At 39.8% G+C, this 24,222-nt stretch overlaps 2 protein-coding genes across 5 annotated transcripts; one reads left to right on the top strand and one right to left on the bottom strand.

Annotated features, from left to right (window-relative positions):
* Window positions 1-8,371: 8,371 nt before the first annotated feature.
* Window positions 8,372-18,843, top strand: rnf208 (ring finger protein 208). 4 transcript variants are annotated; one of them, XM_042509313.1, is made up of 4 exons: window positions 8,372-9,066; window positions 16,648-17,216; window positions 17,331-17,362; window positions 17,650-18,843. In XM_042509313.1, the coding sequence occupies exon 4, from the start codon at window positions 17,720-17,722 to the stop codon at window positions 18,494-18,496; it is 777 nt and encodes a 258-aa protein (XP_042365247.1). In that variant the 5' UTR covers window positions 8,372-9,066; window positions 16,648-17,216; window positions 17,331-17,362; window positions 17,650-17,719; the 3' UTR covers window positions 18,497-18,843. The 4 variants fall into 4 exon arrangements, with proteins under 4 accessions (XP_042365247.1, XP_042365246.1, XP_042365248.1 ...); XM_042509312.1 differs by having other exon boundaries at window positions 16,648-17,362; XM_042509314.1 differs by lacking the exon at window positions 17,331-17,362.
* A 961-nt stretch (window positions 18,844-19,804) lies between these two features.
* On the bottom strand, window positions 19,805-23,907 carry si:dkey-106l3.7. The gene is made up of 6 exons (XM_042509687.1): window positions 23,101-23,907; window positions 21,386-21,538; window positions 21,030-21,195; window positions 20,802-20,884; window positions 20,585-20,682; window positions 19,805-20,282 (listed from the first exon to the last, which is right to left on the bottom strand). The coding sequence occupies exons 1-6, from the start codon at window positions 23,905-23,907 to the stop codon at window positions 20,195-20,197; spliced, it is 1,395 nt and encodes a 464-aa protein (XP_042365621.1). The 3' UTR covers window positions 19,805-20,194.
* Window positions 23,908-24,222: the final 315 nt, after the last annotated feature.

A 24,222-nucleotide genomic window follows, 5' to 3' on the forward strand; every position in this document is an offset into this window, starting at 1 on the left:
TTGCATTAGTTGCAGGGGGATGTCAGACTGATGGAGCTGAAATATATGCAGAGCTCCAAGCAGTTAGAGTTCCAGTGCCTTGCTCAAGGGCACCATCCTCCAGTTTCCACATCAAGTCCCTGCAGACTGAGCTATTGCCGCCCAGATCTACAAAAAGTAAGTGCCATTTTTATTTTTCATGTCTGTGCTGTGTTTTTGGCTGCTCTCCTGACCGATCTGTTTGATTATCTTTCATGGCCACTGTGCTGACCGATCTGTTTGATTATCTGTCATGGCCGCTGTGCCGACCGATCTGTTTGATTATCTGTCATGGCCGCCATGCCGTCTGATCTGTTTGATTATCTGTCATGGCTGCCGTGCCGTCCGATCTGTTTGATTATCTGTCATGGCCGCCGTGCTGACATGTCTGTTTGGATATCTTTAATGGCCGCTGTGCCATGACTGTCCCTCCATATATCACCCTACAGTATCTTCCCCTAATCTTTCCAGCTATATTTATTTCCATCTCTGTCTCATCTCTCTTGCCTCTCACATAAGATACATAGTGTTTTTATTTACTTAAAAGCTGTCGTGTTTTTGGTTGGCTGCCGTGCAGACTTATCTCTTGGAATGATCTTGTATGGCCACCGTGCCATGACTGTCTGTTATGCTTTTATATTTTTTAGCTTGAATCAATATTGATACAATAATATATTTTTAATTATTAATCCCTCAATGGGGAAATTCACTTTTTTCACTCTTGTAATCCTTACATACACAGATACACCAAAAATACACACATTGACACACAGGACCTGTACGCATGTCAATAACTGTAGAGTGATGTCAGAGAAATGGAGCTACTGCATAGTGAGCACTTCAAGCAATTAGGGGTTCGGTTCTTTTTGGTCTTCAGCATAAGCTGTCTGTGCGTTCCAGTACCCATACTACCATGACAAGCTGCTGGATGCCTAAAGGTACAAATTTTACACATTATTTCTGACAGTGTAAAGATATAATCAGTCAAAGATGCAGTGCGTATTCTTCTGGATATCGTCCACATCCCTGACAAATACAAACATATCCGTCCTTGGATTGCTCCGTATTTTGTATGTCTGATATACTAAAGAGGATACATCAAAGATGCATTTGATATAAAGCTCATTAACATATTAAATTGCAGAATATTTCGTGCATTACAGGATATCAGAGATTCATTATACATATGAAATTACATCTGTCAGGTATCAGGTCCATTTATATCTGATATCTTAAAGAGGATACGTCAAAGATGCAGTGAATAAATGAGAAATGCGGCAAAGATCTTTAGCAGATTTGAATTCAGGATATTATATACATATTTAAGGCTATCAGAGATGCATTGAATATATGGAATCATATCGGTCGGGTATCACATATACTATATCTGATATCTGGAACAGGATATGATAAAGATGCTGGTAACGTATGAAAAGATCTGACACATAGATCTTAAACAGATTACATTGTAGGATATTTTATGTATATTTCAAGGATTCCAGATTTTTCACGGTCCAATTTTGTCTGTTTACGGAGTCAAGATAGGATCCGTCAAAGATGCAATGTGTATTCTTGTGGATATTGTCCGCATCTCTGACATAGACAGACATATCTGACCTTGGATAGCTCCTTATTTTCCGTTTTTTTGTCCAGTGTACCTCATTGTATGTCAGCCTTGTTTTTCTCATAACTTATGCTCAAAGTCCAAGTGTGCTGTACCCTCTTAAATCTATACACCTTACTGTATGTTGTTTCAGGTGTTAATGAATAAAAACCCCTCAGGGAAGAAAGGTTGTGAATTACAAAGTGCTGTCTGAGTCTTTGCTTCCCTCTGCTGGTTCACAGTGAAAATATATGCACACTGGTTTGCTGTTTATTTTACTACAACATTAAACTCCTAAAAATAAATTTGCTCTTGCTGCGGTATATTATGTATGTTATGTACTCAGTAAATAAATCCTGAATGACAAACACACATGATCACTTTTTCATGTACTGTAAGTCATTCCCATTGTGACACACCATTATCTCATTCTTATCAGTAACACTGTGGTTAATGTGCACTAATGTGGGCCTTGGATGTGTGCACGATGAATGATTTATGATTTCTGCCTTGGACTCGCATGCATTTTTTTCTTTGCAGTTTTATCTCTTTGTCCCTGCCTAATTCTCCAGAAGCTCATATGACTTTATGTCGGTTTGAATCATACGTCTGGCAGTGATTCTGCCAACAAACCACAATCAAAAGTTAGGAGAGACATTTTTGTTTCAGTGCTAGAAACTCAAACGCTATCTCTCAGCCACCGTTACCCACACTGATAAGTCATGAAGAGACGTGACATGTTTGGAATTCTTTGAAAATTGCAAGACTGAGATGTTTGTGATAGATATGAACACCCAGAAGGGGAAGAACATCAACAAAATAAAAGCACTGATGATGTTTTTTTTTTTTTAAATGAGTCATGTAAAACTTTTTCTGGGAAGAAATAATTATTTTTGTTAGCCCAGGCTGCTTTCTAAGCAGAAAATGACCCTGTTAACCATAGCCCTAGATGTAGGGGGGAGCAGGGGAAACATCCCCCCATCAATATTTGCATTTGTCCCCCTCAATAAAAACATTAAAGTAATGGAAGACTTTATTTCAACAAAATTAAGTACATAACCACCATGAATTGATGTAGAGAAGGCACAAATTGGTGGAAAACAATTCACCATTTAAGGGTTTGATGCTTCAAATTGTCTGGTGTAGGACCCCCCCAATCCCATATTTCATACAGCATGCGGGGCACAAGCAACATTTAAATCTTAAAAAAAGAAATCACACAACTTTTTTTCATCATGTAAAACTTGAGGACAGTGCACAGAGCAAGATAAGCCTGCACAACATAGTGGCCTCCTAGTGGCACAAAACAAACTTTAAATGGATAAAACCCTACAAATAATTTACACTACAGGTATTTGAACTTAAATTGGATATATCTGCCATTATATCCGAGGTGCAATTTCCTCTAGTGATGTATACAGTGCATATACTGCAGTGCAACTGTGCAGTGGTGCTTATTCATTTTTTTATTTTTTATTACTATTATTATATCATGTTCAATCCATAGAATTATCTTTAAACAAAGATAACTATACAAGAAAACTTAAAAAAGGCCAGGCAATGTCTACATATGTTGTAGATTCATTTAACAAGCAATTCAGACACTAAAGAGAAAATATTGAAGGCTTAAGAAATGTCTACTGTTTTCATTTCTTTTACTACTCTTATACTATATATACTCATCAAAAAACATCCTGGTTAGTCTTTCCACTTTTCCTACAATCACCAACTCTGTTTTGGTTGAAATAATTTCATATTTTCTTAGTTAGATGTGAAAATCTGATGGCTCGACATACTATTTTCCCCCACTGTGTCTCTGCCTGCTGAACAGCAGCTCCTGACAATGCCAAGTAAATTTGCAATTAGAGCAATGAGAGCAGCTCAGGTTATTATGGCACGGATTCAAATGTAGCAGATGTGTCAGCTTAACATTCATTCTATTATCTTTACTCCAGCGAGGTACAACAAATATAGGTTTCAACATTAGTAATGCTGTTTATGCTAAATCACTATGTAACTTAAAAGTAGTGACGTCAGATAGATTTTGCCTATTTTAGGAGGCAGGAGTGGAAATTTGTCAACCTCAATATTAGTTGTCTTATAGTTTCAGAATGACGAAAATAGTTGGAGAACAATTTGTTACAAAATAACATGTATGCTCTTACAGGATTATTTTTTTTCTCTGCCAGCTACCAAATGATGTCCAATTTTTTAGGCATTCTATTATCTCAAATAGCTTGAAAATAGCACATATATCCTAGCTGCTGTAAAGGGGGTGGGGCAGAAGACCCCCCTCAGTTTGGGTTGAGGCCCAAATGTTTTCAAGGTCCAGCTCCACCCTTGATGTAGTACCTCTATAATGACAACATGTGATTTCTTCTCACAGGTAAAGTACAAATCAGGCCTTGTTGAAAGAAGAAGCCTCAGGGCATGTTGGGCTGTCTGTGTATGTGACAGGCCTCATTGTCCTTATGGCGACAATTATAGAGCTCTTCAGTTCCTTATAGCTCCCTCTGAACTGCACTTCACCTCTGAGGACAGCAATGAGAAAATTCTTTAAGGAGAAAACAACTCCAAAGACCTCACCATAAACCTTTTAGTTCACGGCCAACTGATTTCACTTAGCCTTGAACCTCCCACACACACACATTTTTGTAATGCTTTGGTCCAGTGACATTTGTTCATAATAACAGCAGCCTGCTCTGTTCTTTAACCAGCATTTAGCTCTGCTACGCGTGCTTTTCATATTTCTTTTAGTCAAAAACTGGCTATTCCACTGGTTGTAGACAAGTATTTTTAATGAATTACTCATACTCATGGGAATATATTGATCTAGATGAACAGAGAAAACAGAGTTCCTCTTTTTGTAGTTGCATTAAAATACTACAACATTGGTTACAGCTGATCTAGAATAACATAATTGAATATTTAAGAATTAAATATTAAAATAAATATACAGGTGTGATTACTGAGATTTCTTTCATGTATTACTCCTTCAAGAAGAATGAAAGCTTCTGAAACTGTATTTTCTCAAACAATTTCTTACTGTTACCAAGAACCCACACACAGACACAACTTTCTGCCAACATTTAACAAGTTTTGGTTATTTCACTATTTCTGTGCACTATCAGAATACTTTTGGTATACCACTACCATTGAAACATAGTTGTTTTGTTTTCTAAATGCAAAGAATGGCCCAATATTTTATTTTCTGAAGTAACTGAAACTTCTCAATAGCCTACTTAATGTTAATATTTCAGTGCTATTGATGTTATACTAGGCTAGTATTTTTCTTTGAATTCCATCTCTGAACTTAGTTTTACCTTTAAATGATGCTAATTCATTCATTAAAAGTAAGCTTATTCCTTTAAAAGTAGGCTCTTGCTTACAAAAAAATGTAATTCCATTTCTTTGTTAATTACTCAACAGCAAATGTTACATCACTTCCTATTTTTGTTGCTTTGCACAGTTCCTTCAAAACCACCTTTTTAAGAAACTCTAAAACCACACGTTGCCTGTGGAAATCAAGAGGGAGACATTGTTACGAGCAGCCAATCTGACAGCTGCAGGTATTTAACGACCATTAACAGCTAGTTTAACATTAATCCTGCATGCAAAAGTCCTGTCCTCAACAAGACACCACATGGTTCATACATTCTGGAACTCTAAGCAGAACCAGCTGATTAACGGCACTTAATTAAGACGACTTTGGACTTGTAGAGTGTGAATATTTGAACTTTTTTGCAGAGGCTAGCTCTTTTCCTCGTCAAGCTAATTATGATACATCTTTGACCAGTCTGTCACTGAGCACACACAGAGGACACTGACATCAGCCCTCTATCAACTCCCCATAAGTCTGCATAACTATATAACCTTGAAATGTCAAAGTTATGTAGCTTTACTGGGAATATCAACTACACGTTATTAGGAGATGTTGTCATATTTAACACTCACTGAATTATTACAGGCCCTATGGTGTTATGGTGGACTCTTATTAAATTGCTCCTGTGGAGTTTGAATGTGCAAAGTTGCCAGTCACCCTGTGTACAGACTGTCATGTGGTGTATGTTGTCTGTGTAATATTGTTGTGCTTTGTGTTTTTATTATGGTTTTACCCTTGCTGCAAGACTAATTGTCCTCAGACACATAATAAAATTGAATTGAGTGTAACTTCCCCATCTTAGCAATTATATGCAGAACATCAACAAAATGGTTTGTGACACACTGTAATTTAGGGGAGACTGGGGGGGGGTATGGACCAACAATTGTTGGTTTTGATGTTATTACTCAGAAACCTCTTGAACTATTTGTATAGTGGCTGTCTTAATATAAAGTTCCTAGGCTACTTAGTCTGCAAAGTGTCCAGTTTTAACTTGTTATCCAGTTCCTTTTTGTGAAAATCCAAAGTAGTTGAAAAGGCTTTAACTAAAGATAAAAAAAAACAACTCAGCAGGTAAAGTCCTTCCAAAATTACATCTTGTCTTGTACCAGCTTGACCAACTTAACCAATATAATCTCAAATCACCCTTTAGGTCTATTATATATTATAACACTGCATAACACAGTTGTCAAAGACTTTTCGTTGTCTTCAAGAACAACGTCTTCATCATTCTTTGTTGTTATTCACACTAAACTGCCTTAGGACACCATAGCTGTCGCAAAATGCTTTTACCTGTATTCAAACACAGAAATTGTATAATAAATATTGTGAACATATTATATATAAATATACATAACCTTAGCATAGTCCACTACTATACACCATTCAGAATATTTAGACATTGTGTAATATCAGGTACAGTTTTTATATTCAGAACTTTTATCAGTGATGAACTTGTTGACAGTCATCAAATACTTTTAAAGCAATGTTAGAATTACAATATTTATTGAAACCATAGAAATAGAATGAAAATAGAACAGACATTTCTATTTAAGTCAGTGTAGCAGGATGATCAGAGCAGTGACATATTGATGCAGCAAGTCGCAAAGTCACCAAGGCGAGGTTTTGCAACAACTTCCAAACAAGCTGTGGAGTAGTATATTTCCAAATTAACAATCCATTGTTTTTAAAATATAACCATATTTACCAGTGTATTATATTGCTCAGTCGCATGTTTTTTGAAAAATTTTAACTGAAACTGTGGGTGCTTGAGAAAACAAGTGAGAGATGCTGCTCAGGTGACCTGTGATGACAAACAATGTGCTCATCTAACTGTAAATCAAGAATTGATTTCAACCGAATCAGAGTTGGTGATTGTTTGAACAGTGGACTAACTATATGTACTTGTAATGGGCTTTAATGACAGGGTTTGAACATGCACATCCAGTTTCCCGAAAAAGGGATGCTGGGTAAAAGAAATGAGACATACCACAAAGATAAGAATCAAACAAAAGATCTGCACACTGTACACATCAAAAATTCAAAAGTACAATATACTAAATACAACACATCGAAAGCTACTAGTATATATCACAAATGTGAGATATTTGTGATACATACTTGTAACTTTTTATGTGTTTTATTCAGTATTATTCTTGCACAATATTGTTTTTTTTTTCATGGAGGTATGTTTCTCCAATGTTGTAGTGTCAGAGAGTGCCTGTCAGCTCTGCTCTGATTGTCCCAATCTGATTGCCTCTGCCTGAGAGTCTCTCAATCAAGCAGATCACAATCACCTGAGAGTTGAATGTGCTTGTGCCTTTATATTGCTTGCTCTGTGATGATGACTTTAAAATGCAAAGAACTGAGTTTGAGGAACTTGACATGTTGAACACATACTGTGAATCTTCCTCAAACTTTTCACAGAAGAGCAAGTTTACACAGTGCCGCCTGCTAAAACTCCTTCAAACAGAAGCTACTTGGCATTCAGATTATCTCTCATTACATTATGCATTCAATGCCCACATTATGTAAGCATAACCCTCTTACACTGATTGAAAAATCGCATCATGTTTTTTTTTCCACTTTGATCTGAGGATTAGTTATTGGTCAGCATGAAGGCTCGAGCAGATACAAAACTTATTAGGATCCTCGTTATGCAACATCGCTGAATGAGCAGATCTGTGGTGGGAGCTCACAGGATGCTGCTTTCAAGTTTCTAGGGGAGCTTATAGAAACTCAGCAGTGTCTTTTCTTTTTTTTTAAAGGATTCACAGTGTCAGGAGGAATGAATACAAATGAAACCTCTCTGCTGCAATGTTGTCAACATTTTTGTTTTGAGACTATTTGTGGGAATCCATTTCTGCAAACTAGAGTGAGAAACATGTGGTCGGTTTTGAAAATGATGGATCTGTTTTTCCACAAAGCTCTCAGTTTGCAGCCTAATAGAAGATTAATTTGAGTACATTTCTGCTTTTTTGCCTTGTCAGATGAGCTGCACTCCCTGAGATTAGATCTATTTGCACCAGCATCCCATATCTCCTGTGTTAATACTGCATATTAAGTATGATTCATGGCTCTCAGTGGAAATCCTTCACATTTATCCTCAGACACTTTATGCAAACCTGCTCATATCTCAGACGGCGGCGTGCATGTTTGTGTATAAATGAGCATGTGTGAGTATGCAATATGTGTTTAGACGTGGGGGGTGTGGATTGTGGTGTTAACGTCCCTCATTGGCTGAAATATTTTCTCTGGCAACTAGAAAACGTGATCCTGCCTGCAGAGGCACTGCAGTGTGTGCTGCAGCGAGAGAGAGCAGCGAGAGAGTGTGCGCGTGTGTGTGTGTGTGTGAGAGAGAGAGAGAGAGAGAGAGAGAGAGAAGGGGGTGGGCAGGCAAAACAAGCCACATGCATAAGGAGGGAGCCAGAGGCACAGAGACAGAGAGGGAGAGTGTGTGCATCATGTATGTGTGAAAACACTGCGCATGTGTGACGCTGAGGTGCACTGACTGGAGCAGACGGAGAAGGAGAAAGAGGAGTAATGAACGGCAGCTGAGACAGGAGGAGCAGCAGAGAAGAGGGAAAGAAGGAGAGGTTTACTTGAAGACCAGAGGAAAGACAGGAAGAGGAGAGGAGGACATACATGCAGAAACTCACTTTCACTGTACAGAATAAGCTGAATAAACTGAGAGATTTAGGAAGAGGGATGGAAAAAAGGAGACCAGAGGGAGACGCTCAGCCACAGCTTGGAGGAGAGGGAGCAAGGGTGGGAGAGTGAAGGACAAAAGGTACCAGAGAGGAGAGGAGAAGCAGGAACGAGGGATGCAGAGCTCGACGAAGGCAGCCCGAGACATGACGCATCCACCTTGCAACAGCTTCCTCCATCTTACACCTCCTCCCTCCGCCACAGCTCGCTCTTCATCCTGCTAGAATCAAACGCACAGGAGAGCATCCTCATCCCTGAACAAAGAGACTGAACGGTTTATCTTCACAGAGCAGCATCAGCAACGTCAACAAATGGAAACCAGAAAAGACTGAAAGAAGACAAGTGCGTAGACAGACAGGTGAGGATGAGAGAGTCATACATACTGAGGTTTTTCTCTGTGTTTATTTTCATATTTTGCATCTGTATGTTCCAGATCTGTGAGGTGTGGCTGCTTGATGTTGGGTTTCATACTATTGCTCTTATCTTTGTAGCACTCTTTGTGCGAGACAAAGGTGGTCTTTGCCTTTTGTTAGCTGGGATTTACATGGTTGTTGCATCATGGTCATCCATTTTGCACACATGGATGCATGAATGGAGATACACACCTGCACGCCTGCTTATCTGCACTGAACACAAACCATGAATAGACCCTGGTGATGTGTGGGTGTAGATCTTTAGGGTGTCTCCAGCGGTTATGACATTTGACAGACCTCTGCACAGACAGACAGTGGGGGGGCTGGAGGAAAGGGAGGGAGGGGGATGTGATCAGGACAGGGCAGGAACGGCCTGTTCTGTAGCCGTCAGCAGCATTAAGGCATCTCCATATTGGCCATACATCGGCGCTGCAGTGAGACGGTACACCATGCTGCGATTGCATAACTGCTGCTCCCCAAATGCACCCCTCCCACATGCTAAAGCTGACCCATCTCACAAATGTATTTGGCCACCTCGCCTTTACCTCGCAGTCCCTTCCTGAGCTCACACAACACCAACAATGCCATTCACCTTAAACCCGGTGGTGAGGTAGCCTCCTTAAAAAGAAAAAAAATCAATTAATCAATCAAGCCGCTGTTGAAGAGCTGGGCATTTTGCTGAACCCTTTCTGTCATAAATCTTCCATGAGGTCTCTGTCAGGCAGAGCGATGATGGTTATTGCTTTTTAGTTTTTGCTGTGTGCAGCTCTGCCATGTTGCCGTGGGAGATACAGAACAAAGAGCACTTGGCTGTAATGAATTGCGAGGCAAAATGGCCGATGTCTTCCATGAATGACGGCGGGCTGAATTATTAAAAACAACACCTCCCTACATACTCACTTAGCACTTTGTGCCCATGCAGAAAAACACAAACACCACACTGCCAGCATACAGTAGCATATAGGATAATGGCATGCCATTACAGCTTAATGGACTGACTGTAAATGTAATAATTAGACCCAAACGTCATAGATCTGATCTAAATGTGTTTAAATGTTTGCATTCAAATTAGGTTATGTTAATCTACCCTATGTTGTATGTGCAAGAAGTACATTTGTTAATGAAGACAGCCCACTGAGAGCATCTATTTATAAAAAAAAAAATATATATATATATATATTTGGCTGTAACAGACAAAAAGAAAACACTAGCAAAACAAGCAAAATTAAGAGTTGCATCTGTCATCTGCCAGTGTCACACATAACATACTTATCAAATTGTAAAATCTGGTACACAAGCAAATCCTCCTCTATTCAAATCATTCACAATATTTCACTGAATCCCCTGAATTGCAGCCAGCAAACATACAGTAAATCTGGGGATTTGTCCTCGGATCACACTAAGGTCACAACGTATTATGTAATCAAAAATAGAAACATAATATCCCACGCAGCAGGTCCGAGGAGAGATATGCTGCGATGTTTTTTTCGCCAGCCGAGGCACGAATGTGGATATGCATCTCAACATAGCTGGCATACCCGACATACTGCTGGTGTGTGTGATGTAGGGGCACAAAGACCCTGGCCGTCTGTCCAGGCACACAGACAGCTCGTATGGCTGGATGGACGGAGAGACAGATTTTCATTGAGAGAAAAGAGGGTGAGACATGCGGATGGGCAGGGTCTCCATGACTCATGCAGAACATGGTGCCCTTCCCGTGCTCTCCAATGTGCACAGGTGGAATCTATCAGTGTGATCATGAGGACGTGAGTGTGTGTGTGGATAGGAATGTTCTTGGCGTGTGGAGCTCTTCAGGTGTGTTTTTATGTCAGTTTAATCTACACTGATAGTCACATTTAAAAATATTCCTGTTAGAGGCTCATATCTGTTGGTTATCCGTTTGTTTGCGTCCACTGGAATGTAAAGGGTGGTGCCGAGTACGTGATGGGGAGTTGTCTGAGGGTGAGAATGTTCTAGGATATGTGTGTGTGAAAGAGAGACATTATACTGCAGCTCTGTGCGTGTTAACGCTTTAAAGCCTGAGCAAATTTATTTGATTTCTGTTGAAAACATTGAGAGAGGGCATCGAGCATTTACACAACACATGGCCCAAAAATTGGCAAAAAAATAGAGTTAAAAGGAAATCCCCTGAAAATAAGGCAAAAAGGGGTATAAAAAAAATCCCAGATAAACAATCATGAAATTGAACTACAAAAATTGCTGAAAAATAAGTATGCGATATATTTTATTATTTTTTTCTGTGACAGAAATTTAACTATAAAATGATTGTAATTATATAGTTCACTGAAAATGTTCTCATTTTTTCTTTTTTTTTTTTTTAACTAAAACAAGTCATTTTCTTTTCACCTTTTTCTAATTTCTTGTGCATTGTGAGACATTTCATGACCCCCCCCAATGTTTTCAAAAGAAATCAAACCAATGCTGAGGGTTCATAGGGTCAAAAAGCTTGTGTAAGGCATCTGCATACAACACCAAAAAACTGGTGTCGATCCATGTTTCAAAGGGTTAATGCTACGAGGAATTTGCTGCTGAGGCGAACTCCTCTGACATCCTGTTGGTCAGCTCTCCTCTTCCTCCTCGTGCCTGTGATGACGAGGTCAAATGCCTGCCATGATTTCATTAGTGTAATAATACCTCTGCAGGGAGAGGATCCAGAGCTATGCATAAACACACACACACACACACACACACACACACACACACACACACACACTCACACTCAGTGTGAGGACTGTGGGAGAGCCGCAGCACTGTGTTAATATGGTGGCTGGGTCGGAGATGAGCTCCTTACATAACAGGACAGGGCTCCGTCGATTAGGAGGAGGCTGCGCCAAAGCCGGCCCATCAGCAGGCAGCCTGCATCACTTATCAGCCCTTTTCATAGCACTGTCACCAAATTAGAGGGTAATTTTAGCTGCTTCATCTCCCCCAGGCTTGAAGGCTCCTTGTGCAGCCTGGTTGCTTTATCAACTCGACCCCTGCACACTAACAGACAGACATACTCTCACAAGCTGTTCATATCCACAAACCCTGACTAGACATATAATATCTGTGAGGATTTTAGAGGCAAATACCAATATTGTTTTGTGAGAGTTTAAAAGATCGGATGATGATGATTTAACGTGCTGTTTTCTTTTTAAATAAACAGCATTTAAATATAAAAAAATAAACTAACATTTTTTAGATCCCAGAAATTTCTTTGTACTCTGCAGTTAATTCATTTAAGTCATTAAGTCATTATCCCTCTGGCTATTATTATTCCCCTTGCTCATGGAAAGGGGTCTGTAGGATGGGATGAAGTTGGATTGAGATAAAGTGGGTAGGAGTTGATAAAGAAAAGGAAATATATATACATACATACTTTTCCCCACATGTACTATATATCACCGTCCACCTTTCCCAATAAAACATTTTGGGAAATGAAGAACACTGAGAATCTGATCATTAACTCAATGCCAACTTTGATAGTTTTAAATAAAATGTGTCATAGGTATATTTCACCTTTTGGCCATAATTTCTACAATATGGTCATATTTTGTGTACTTTTTTCATAATGTCCAAATCAATAGTTACAAGGAATTAAAACATACATACTAACAAAATTATTTGCTAAATGTATCTGTGTATATTTTGTCTCATATAATACAAAACAGTGGAACACAGCTCCTTAAATTGAATACCAACAATAATTTTTATGTGATTTTGCATATATCTGCCATGTTTTTATTCATATGAATATCAAGCAGATATCATAATAGTTGGATATAGGAAAAAGTTTGTCTTTTTCTGATCTGACAGGCTTAGTTACCGTTACATAACATTCCTTTTTTCAGATTTTTAAATCATTTTTCATCTAGCTGTTAACGCTTGCACCTGTGAGCCTTGCATTTACACATTCATGATGATTGTTTCTCAGCAGTGTCTTGCATTAATATCTTCTGAAAGCACCAAGCATCACGCTCTAAATATATCATGGTCTTTATCAAGTGTGTGAATGCATACTCAGTGTGCAGGAGAATGAGAAGAGGCTATTTTGGTAGAAGTGTTGCAGCACTGCAGAGCTGGAGGAACACATTTTGTGAGATTGTGTGTGATTCTGGCTAACAGCTTTGTGTGTTTGAGTGTGGGGTGAACAAATATGTCAACAGACTCATTGAGAAAGGATACAGGGGAAAAAACAAATGTCTGCCTGCTTGCCCAACATGGCTCGCTGCATCACGTGGAAGTAATGGGCTAAAGCACTTCCGCCTGTTAGGTTCATGTCTCTCATTCACTGTGAATCTCCAGCAGGGGGTTGCGGGCAGGAAACCACTAAGAAATGAACAGATAAACAAACCATAAATAGAAGCCAGGACCAGTGCTGTGCTCTCTCCTTTCTTTCTTTCTCTCTCTCTCCTCTTCGCCATGTAGGTCACCTCCTCTGCAGTTTTTTTTCTCTCTAATAAATCATCACTGTTGGCAGCCGTGAAGAGAATGAACGATGCGTCATCTTCCCTCCTCTGCTGGTTGGCAGCTATTGTTTTGGTCAAGCTTATAAGCCTCATCCATACACTTGTTCTTCTTTTCATAAACCCACACACAGTATGACACAAACCCAGCACGCAGAGTGTAACCTGTTCCCACGCGTGTTAGAGTCTGACTGACGCAACTCACCAAGATATGACAGGAAGCAAGAAGCATAACAAGAGCAGGACCGCAACGTGTGTCACAATCACCTGCTCTGACCAGACAGAGTGGCAGCCTCTGGCTTTTCATTACTTGTCAGTTGCATTTGGTCTTTTCGTGCAGTTTGCGACACCCTACTGACATTAACACGGCTTTTAAAGGTTCAAATGTTTTAACTATTTTGTGTTAAAACAAGGGGTGCAGAGGCACACCCATATTCATGGCTCATGAGGAGTACATTTTCATGTATGACATGTGTGTGTGTGTGCGTGCACCAGAAGCAATGATATCACAAATAATCTTGCTAATACATGAAAAATTAATTATTTTGAGAGAATCTGCTGATAATGATAAAAGCTTAAATGTATAAAGAAATACAAAGCGTATATTGTACATACATTCAGTAGCCTTTTTATTAGTTACACCTGTACAATCTAACAGTCCAGCCATAACATCTGGTCTTTACAATGCTCATTATGTTCAGTTGTTGACGTCACAAGAAATGCATGAATTCAGTCATATGGTTATCACTACATTTTATCTAAATGTTTTTCCTACATATTCCTATTTACATACACGCGGGGGGCAGAATATTAGGAACACTTCAAATAATAGAGCACCATCATTAAATATGACCTCAATAATAAAACATATATTGGATTATTATATCTAGCATCAACAAAAACAGAAAATTATGAGCATCATGAAAGTAAATTTTATGGCAGAACAGTTGAACTGGACTGCATGCAAATGTATCTAACAATAGAGCATTTACCTAATGAATGTATTGAAACCATTTAAAGAGCTGATTAATAAATAATTTACCAAACAAAAATTGCTGAAATTTTGTAGCATATTTTGTTATCTTACTGTTTTGACGAAAGCAGTCATTGTAGAGCCCTTAGTTCTTAGAAATTACATTTATATACAGCAAATACATTTTGAGTGAAACATAATCCCAAGCAAATTACAACTACAGCTCCAGTCAACATGTCGAAGTATCCTTGGGCAAGATAATGAACCCTAAATTGCTTCTGATGGCCGTTCCATGGCTTTGTGAATGTGTATGATGGTTAGAAACTGAGTAACAGGTGGTACCATGTACAGTGTGTAAATATATGTGTGAATGGGTGTGAAAGCGTTTTGAGTGTTCAAGCGACTAGAAAAACGCTACAGGTCGTGCAGGTCCCTTTACCATAATGAGGAAATGTTGCCAATAAACATATCTGCAAGTCGCAAAAATATGGATACTGAACATCAGCAAAATGTTCACTGACAACATATTCAGTTATTTTCCGCCAAAATAAGCAATCTTACAATTAAGTATCTACTTGTAGTGACTACAGCATTATTTTTTAATTCTCTTTTTTATTAAGAATCTCTCCATAACCTTAACCAAAGTGTTGGTTTTTTATTCAAATCTAACCGAAATCACAATCTTTTCCTAACCTTAACCAGAGTGCTTTCATACTTTGTACGCCTGCCTTCCAACCACCTCCTTCCTAATGCTAGGCGGTACACGAATGCAGTGTTTGGTTAACTGAAATAAACATTGTGTCTAAGCATAATCCAGGCAGCGATCACGTTGCTACAACAAATAAAAAAGCAGTTTATTAACATACAAGTGTCATTTCTAGGAGACAGAGTTGCATTGGAGGACATTGTCTCTAGGATGTAGCCTTTGACTGTATTTGCTACTTACTAAGAATGGTTCTATGTTAGTGAAAATGATCATTAGTTGCTGTCCTAAAAAGCACATCATTTAAGTGCTTTGAATTACACTCACAGCAGGCATAAGATGCACAAACAGCATTTTTTATTAGGTTTAATTAAGCACACCACATATCAACATAATCTTTGCACGCTGATTATTTTGAGTCAAAAGAAAGGCGTGCTCTCTGTGCTGTGGCCCAACGCATGTGGCAACATGATAATGATCTCACTCTTTCAAGAAATGCACCTGGGCCAAGGCCTAGATACAAAAGTGACAGCCTCTGTCATCAGATAAACACAAAGACACTGATCTTCATTCAGCTACAGTAGATTCTTTCAAAGTCAGTCATAAACAGGAAGGTCAGAAGAGTGTGTCAGAGTCAAACCAGTATCGCACAGACAATATTCTCTCCATGCAACATGAAAATGGCAGTTAAGTGCATACAGATTTTTAAAAAGTAATGTATTATTTTATATATTTGTGAGAAGCTAACCCTCTCCTATCCACTTGTTTTTTTTTGCTTTCAATCTTAACCCTTTGAAACCTGGATCAACATCACTTTTCTTTCTTTCTGCATTCAGACACTTCTCACAAGTATTTAAACCTCTGAACCCTGAGCAAATTGGTTTGGTTTATTTCCAAAACACAGGGGAAAAAGGCATAAGCAACTTTGCAAGAAATAGCATGCAAATTGAAGAAGAAGAAAACAAAAAGGATTAGGAAATTATTTTTAAAAAACTATTTTTAAAAAACTTTTTAACTTTTTTTTTTTAAAAATTCCAGAGAACTATATTTTTAATAATCATGATTGTGTATTTAGAATTATTTTGCAGAATGATTATATTTTTTGTAAGCTATTTTTAAATTTATTTTAATTTTTCCTTTTTGTTTTCTTTTTGGTTTTCTTTGTTTCTTTGCATTTTTTCCCCCTTATTTTTAGTAATTTTCTTGTACGTTTTACTCATTTCTGCCTACTGTTGGGGTCATTACTTCTTAAGTTACTCGGCTTTCTCCATAGTTTTGGAAGAAATTAAGCCAATTTGCTTATGTTTCATATGCCATTAAAAAACAATCACTAAATCTTATTCAAGTGCTTGATGATAATATGTATTTACTGTTTTCACAGGTAGATGGTCCAAAGCAATTCTGAGGGCTCATTATGCATCTGAGTCTGTGAAAAGAGGGGAGAAAAGCACAGAGGGATCCTTCAGACTGTTATCACTTCTTCTGCTCATTTGGGAGGACTATCTGAAAGTTAAAAAAAAAACCTTCACTCCCACCTCTGAGGAATTCAGGAGCCTTGGAGCTTGAAGGAGTCACTGCAACAGCTTTCTGAAGCATTTAGGAAACCTCCCAGAAAAAGACCTCCTCCCTGTTTCTTATCAACAATCCGCCCAGAAGGGTCACACAGGGTCGCCTGGCCAAACTGGACCAAGAGCAGAGAGAAAGACTGCAGGTTGTTCTTTCTTTTTCATACACACAAAAAAAAAAAACGTGTAACACAACCGCAGTCAAAAACAGGAAGTTGAGCAGGCGTTAAAGCGAGAACCACTGGTAGAGGCTAGTTTAAAAAGGCAAGAGTTTCCTTGGCAGGCCACAGGATATGTTTTAAGACAATACCTCTTGGACTTGTCTGAACTGCCTGAACTCAACCCCCCTCTACGCTGTGAATGCAGAAATCCACCAACTTGTACTGTATGTATAAATGTGAGCGTCTGTGTGCATATGAGATTATTTATTAGAGTCATTACTGAGTGAGAACATATCTTTGTGCTAAGCCGTCTTTGTGTGTGAATTTACTGTAAACAGCCATCAGAGACAGCACAGGATCATCAGCATAAGTGAGTATAAAACAACAGAAAACTACCTTTAAGTAGTCAACACTGGTCACATACTGTAAGCTGGACTGTTAAATCATCTGTACATATCAGCGGTGACAGAATAAGGAGCTGCAGATTGCAGTGGCTGAGCTCCTCTATCTGTCTTCTCCTCATAAAGACTCAGGCTGACAGCAGCTCCCACCAGGCGGAGGATCACTGAGGGAAACATGGAGGCAACCATCCGTCCCCATGTCCCCTCGAATGGCTGACTTCAGAGAAAGAGCCTAATTTTTTTTCCCCTTGCCCAGAACCAGGCAGGGGTGTCCAGCGCTGATTAGAGCCACAGACCCTCTCTCTACCACCTCCAAAAACGTGCGAATGTCCTGCCTCAGGCGTCAGCCCGTCACCATCCCTATGGATACCGTCAAGATCATCCAGTCGGAGAAGTTCCCCAGAGAGTGCCCTGTGCCTGTCACCCAGCCGCGCTATGCCCCACCCCCCAGAGTGGCGTGGGACGGCGGAGGCGAAGGCGAAATCATCGTCAACCAGGCCTGCAGCGACCTGACCCTTGACATCACAGGGTCTCCCCGGCCTATGGTGTCCCCCTCGGCCCCCGTGATGCGCAGGGAGCAGACCTTCCTGGCGCAGCGTAAAACCAGTGCCAATGAAATCTGCTACCACCAGTTCCACTACAAAATGGAGGACGTCATAGTCAACCAGTACGTGCTGCGCTCTTCCTCCACCTCCTCCTCCACGTCCTCCTCCTCCTCCTCGGGACCCGTCATGCCCTGTGAGCCCCTGGACTGCCCCACCTGCGGCCACACCTACAACTTTGCCGGCAAGCGTCCGCGCATCCTCTCCTGCCTGCACTCGGTGTGCGAGGAGTGCCTGCAGATCCTCTACGAGTCCTGTCCCAAGTACAAGTTCATCTCCTGCCCCACGTGCAGGCGTGAGACAGTGCTGTTCACTGACTATGGCCTGGCTGCTCTGGCCATCAACACCAGCATCCTGAGCCGCTTGCCCTCTGACCCCAACGGGCCCGTGCAGTGGGGCGGGGACGCCGACCGCAGCTGCTACCAGACTGTGCGCCAATACTGCCAGTCAGCCTGCACCTGCCAGATCGCCAACCCCTTGTCCTCCTGTGGCATCATGTAGACAAGGGGGGACACTGCAGGCATGACTCGACGCTGCCCCCCCCACCACCACTCTTTACGTCTATAAGCTATCCCCTCTCTGCCAACCCCCTCTCTCACACACAGTAAATAAATCCCTCCACAGATGTTATCTCTATATATTTAATAGCACAGATGGATGCTATGTGGGACTTATGGATGCCGGTGGTTCAATAAATAGTAAATAAATGTATTTTATGTATGGACTGGAATCCTATTCACCCTCTCTCGTTTGGTTGGACGTGTTTGTCATTGACATCTCTTTACATGGGAATGCCAGGGGAGGTCTATCCCCCCAACCTAGGTGAATAAAGATTAAATAAATGATAACTCTGTGTGGCCTGCACTTGTTATCTGTAGGGTTTATTTCATTAATGGAGTTGGGGGGGTATATGGTTTGCAGGGTGGGGGGATTTGAGCATCAAAGTTCCTACATTCTGGTAATATTTATGCACCAATTTGTGCCTTTTCTACATGAATTTATGGTGTCAATGTTTTTAATTTTGTCAAAATAAAGGTGTCTGCTATTTTCATGTTTTTATTAGGGGAGGCAAATGCACATGGTTTAAGTATATAGGGGAAAGTGTCCCCTGCATGTAGATTTTAAGGGGATATTTATTGGATCAATTCGAGGTTGAGGTATTTTTCCTAATTGTCTTTTTTTCACTTAATTTACACCCTATTTTTTGCACTTAGAATGAAAATTCAGAAATGGCTTTGATGCTTCAGAAAGCTTTTCAGGCTATATAGTAATATTTAAGGTATTTTTTTTACCCCTCACATTTTAAGGGGATATTTAATGGATAAATTGGAGATATAGGTATTTCCTAATGGGTTTTCTTTTACATAATTTAATGATTTTTTTGCAGTTAAGATGAAAATTAATAAATTTTCTTTAAGAAAATTAAGCTTTTGGTATCTGGTAATATTTAAGATATTTTACCCTGAACAAAACCCATTTTTTCAAGTAGAAAACCAAATTTTTTTTTTTTTTCAATTTAATTTAATTTTTATTTTGATACATTTTCTGAGGTTCTGAAAATATTTTGGGCATTTTGAAAATTGAATAATTAATATGATTAATTGTTGCTGCCCCAATGGAGACTTAAAGATGTTTATTTTCATATTTAACAGAAGAGTCAACAATTGCAGAATGTTATAAGAAAGCCTTTTGTGGTGCCGCCATGTCAGATTATTATTTTATAGCATATATATACATACAGCATTTAAGTATTTGATGAATATGAAGCATATTTGTCTTTGCCGCAGAAAAACAACAAGACAAAGTGAATAAGAATCTCTGAGATTTATATTTACATCACTTTACATTTACAGTGTAATAAACTGTACAGTGCATACCCGTATTCACCAATTTTGAGCTTTTTACAGATACAAGTTTGATGTTTGAAAAATAAAGCTTTGTAGTGCTATGACGTAACATGACAGAGAAATTACATTCTCCATCACAGTTTTACAAAATAATTTTATCAGTATAAAACGGCAAGTATACAGCTAATAATAAATAAACATGGCAGGTTGCTACATCACATGGGCTGAACAGTCAGGGCTGTCAGTTTGAAAGCAGCAGTGACAGTGCTCAGACCTTTAAAGGAAAGCTTCCTCCTCTTCAGAACTGAAACAGAAAATGTCCAAACATCCTGACAGACACACCGTGGTCCATTTACACAGGCTGAGTTTTCCTCCTCCACTTGAACAGCTGGCTCAGCCGCCGTCGGGCCGAGTTTCTCACAGATGACTGCATCTGTTGGCTGTACAGATAAAAAATTCATCAAACACAGCTGAAGCAAGCTATTGTAGAAAGCTGGAAGCAACATTTAAGTTGGGTTTTCATGGGAAAAAATGGGACAAAATGTTCAGGAGGAACAGAAGCACAGGCTGGAAATGAACTCCCACCAAAAGCCTCTGCATCTACTGTGCATTAGCTCTGGACCACTGCGTCAGTGTGGCCAGCTGCCATGTTGGAGCACACAGTTCCTCACAGCATCATGCATCATATGAGATTAATAATACTGCCCCCTTAGAGCTCACAGCTATGCATGCAATATCTCACCTCTTTAAATCTCTCACTGCAGACTCCTCTTTTGTAAAAGACCCAAATTTTAACCTCCAGTTCCTGTTAAATTTATTTGTCTGCACTTTTCCAGACTCCTGAAAAGATACGATAAATTTCACTTTAACAGAATACAAATCAGTTTATATTCTTTAGCTGTGTTTTTTCTTAAATTAATTTTAGTACAAATTATGTGTTGTATTTGAGCGTATTCTACCTGTTTTTCGTGGTCTTCCTCTTGCTCCTCCAGCAGGTCAGTTGTACTCAAATGCTGCCCTCTGCAGTCTGTGTTCATTTTTCCTGCACCAGAAATACACACTTAAATACATCTACAGTACACAGAAGACTTTCCTAAGACTGGCAAAATGTTTCCATACCAGAATATAGGGAATATGCAAAACCTCAAAATGTTAAAATGGAAAGAAACAAGTGGACCATGACTCACTTAAATGTAGTTTTGAAAGATTTGTGTCTGAAGCCGATCTCTGCCGAAAATGGCCATAAACTTTCCTTTGCTGGGAATTGGAACTGGGCTCTGCACTTCCAGGATTCTGACAGGAAGTGAGGCCCTCCTCTGCAGCTTTAGAGTCACTGTGACAGGTGTCAGGAACCTAAACGAGAGACAAGTGATGTAGAAAACAATGTTAATCACGGTTTGAACCCTCAGGCTGCAAGAAGACATCTTGTCATCGCCAGCTTGACACGCTTGTGTCATGTTTATAAACCCAGGACGGTGTGGAAAATGTGACATCTTAATTGCTTTGCAAAGATCTGATACATGAATGTATTCACCTGGCTCACCTCCACGTCTTGATGCTCCCGCAGGGCATCCGTCTCCATCTGTAACGCTCGGCTGTGCATCTGTTGTCTGGCAACTTCTTCTAACATTTGGCACACTTGCTCCAAGTAGCAGAGCCCGGGACTCAGTCCTGGCCTCCCCTCCTCACCAAAGTCCTGCACAGATCATTAAGGAAGAAAAGTTTAATACAGTAACAATGTTTAACAAAGTTTAGTTTAGTTTCTTCACTGCTGCTGCTCTTCAAATTCTCGGAAAGTGAAGCTAGTGAAGTTAGTAAAGCTAATAGTAATAATTTACATTTTTACTTTTTCAAAAATTATTATATGTCAACAACTAACAAGACAAGACCCAAAAATATCCTGATAATTATCTCAAGTCCAACTCAGTTTTTACACAATATGCACTTGGGGATACTTGCTCGCGCTCTCTTTCTCTCTTTCTCTCTTTCAACTAAAGGGTCTTTAGCCTAAAAAATTTTAAAGATCCGCGGTCTACAAAATAAAAAAAATATCCACTACTGCCAAATTGTCGATAAATGTAATGTTTAGTCAGACCAACAGCTCAGACCTCAAATAAATTAAGTTTATATAATTTATGTTGATCTACAAACTACATTCAGCACTAACTGGAGCCGAAAAAAACAGAACAGGGTTAAAGATAAGTAATATATCAATATAACATCAAAATTATATTCACAATAGATATTATATGAAACTTAAATATTAAAATGATCAGGATGTGAACTTCATAATTAAGTTGTTCTTTCCCACAAACCTCGACATGGACTTTGAAAACAGCATTGAAGTGCTCGGCCTGTTGATCAGAGTATTCAGATTTGACTGGCTGCTTTTCATTTTCTGTTCATGCATCTTTGCATATATCACGTGAACTTTGAAACAGCATTATAACATATTTATATTATAACATTATAATTACATTTAATTATAAAAGTATATAATTGGGTAATTATGTGTAGTTGGAATCATATAGTGTTTCGATCAACAAAGCCTTTTATATTCAACCTTTATACAAGGAAACAAACAGAGTGCACACACACCCAAAGACTATAAAAACAGACCTAATTAGACACAAACGGTACGATTAATCCTGTTGATTCAACACCTCTGCATGCTGTCAGCGTGACCTGACTTTCACACAGAGCACACTAGCTCATTAAAGAGCAGTTAATCCAAACTTTTTTTTCACATTGTCGGTCAAAATCAAACTATTTTTGTTTTCATTATCTGGCAAACATCACATCTGCCACGTGCAATAAAAACCCCACAGACTGCCCCGCTTCCCCCGCACATCTCCATCCATTCCTCTCGTGCCTGTGGGCGTAGAGTCACCTGGGCAGACTGGTTTACGATCCCTCACACCGCAGACAAGAGCAATGAAAGAGATCCTGTATGAGTAATGACATGCCTGTCCTACTTTGAATTTGAAAGCTACTTGGTGAGATGTGTGTTGCAACCCTCTTAGTAAGGTTAAAGTAGAGGCCTTGCTACATTTGTGGAGCTTTTCTTTCAGGCTTGCCTTTTAGATTTACAAGCTTGTGGTGTGCAAGACCGTACATGTTACTGTGAAACTTATGTCATCCTGAAACTAGGCCTAAAAAAAAACAGAAACAGAAATCACACACAGTATGAAAGTGTTTTTATCTCTTCTGTTTTTTGTCGTACTTTTTTAAATTTGAGTTCGGTTCACAGAATCTCACCTCTGATCTTGTCTGCGTGTCACACCTCATCGACACCGGCCGTCTGCACATGTCTGACATCTGCCTCATGAGCGCTGATGGGTTTTCCGTCCCCCTTAGGCTAAAACTCTCTGACCTTTGACCCCTCACTAACTCCGATGTGTGCCGTTTGGGTAGGAAAGATGCTCGAGGTCGACGCCTGAGCACCTCATCCACTGTAAGAGGCTCCGGGTTTTTCTTTAGACGTAGAGAGTCCGTCTTCTGTAGTGCTTGCTCCACTTTTAAGTGCAAGTCTGGGGAGCTCTGCTGAGCTCTGCTGGGATGGAGCTGCGGGGAGGAAGAGGATGAAGAGGGAAGCACAGGAGATGAGAGGACGGGAGACTGTGATGTTGAAGCTGGAGTTAGTCCTCTTTCTGGTGTGAATGCCTCAATTTCTGCGTTATCTGTTGAGATAGAGCAGGGTGTAGGTGGCAAAGACGTGACAGAGCTTGCTGTCTCCACTCCAGAGTCCACTGATTCTGAGCGCAGGTTTGTCCCCACATCAGAGAAGGGTGTAGGAGGGTCCTCCCCATTATTTTCAAGCCATTCTGTGTCCAAACACTGGCCTCCGTCAACCACCCAAACCTCCATGAGGTTCCCAAAGCTCCTGTATAGATTCATCTCCCCTCCGTCCCTGTAAACCGCAGCAGGAGAACCAACAAGACACCAGCCCGGTCGTGAGCTGAGGTGAACTGGTGAGGTAGGATTCAAAACATCCCCTCTGATCCGCCTCTGTTCCTTCACCACGCCTCTGCCCATCATCTGGCCTGTCAGAGCGCGGAGCTGCATGTTCATACCTGCTCCTTCCTGTCACCAAATCCTGGGAAAAAGAGTGACTCATCTGTTACTTGAAATGAAAGATTTGACCGCACACCTGTAAGAAATCCAAGACACAACAAAAACAAGCCATGACATGGACACGGAGATTCAACCTGTGTGTTTACAGGCAGGACTTAGTATTAAATAACATAAACTTCAGCTGATTTCAAGAAATACTCATAAAATCAAGTCTCAGAACTGCTTTCAAAAAGTTTTCCACAAGTTGAGATGGAAAGTCACTTCTACACCCCTCAACATACCTGAGTCACTCAGTGTCGATGCGTA

The sequence above is a fragment of the Plectropomus leopardus genome, chromosome 20, assembly GCF_008729295.1.
Source record: "Plectropomus leopardus isolate mb chromosome 20, YSFRI_Pleo_2.0, whole genome shotgun sequence".
NCBI classification, from domain to species: domain Eukaryota; kingdom Metazoa; phylum Chordata; class Actinopteri; order Perciformes; family Serranidae; genus Plectropomus; species Plectropomus leopardus.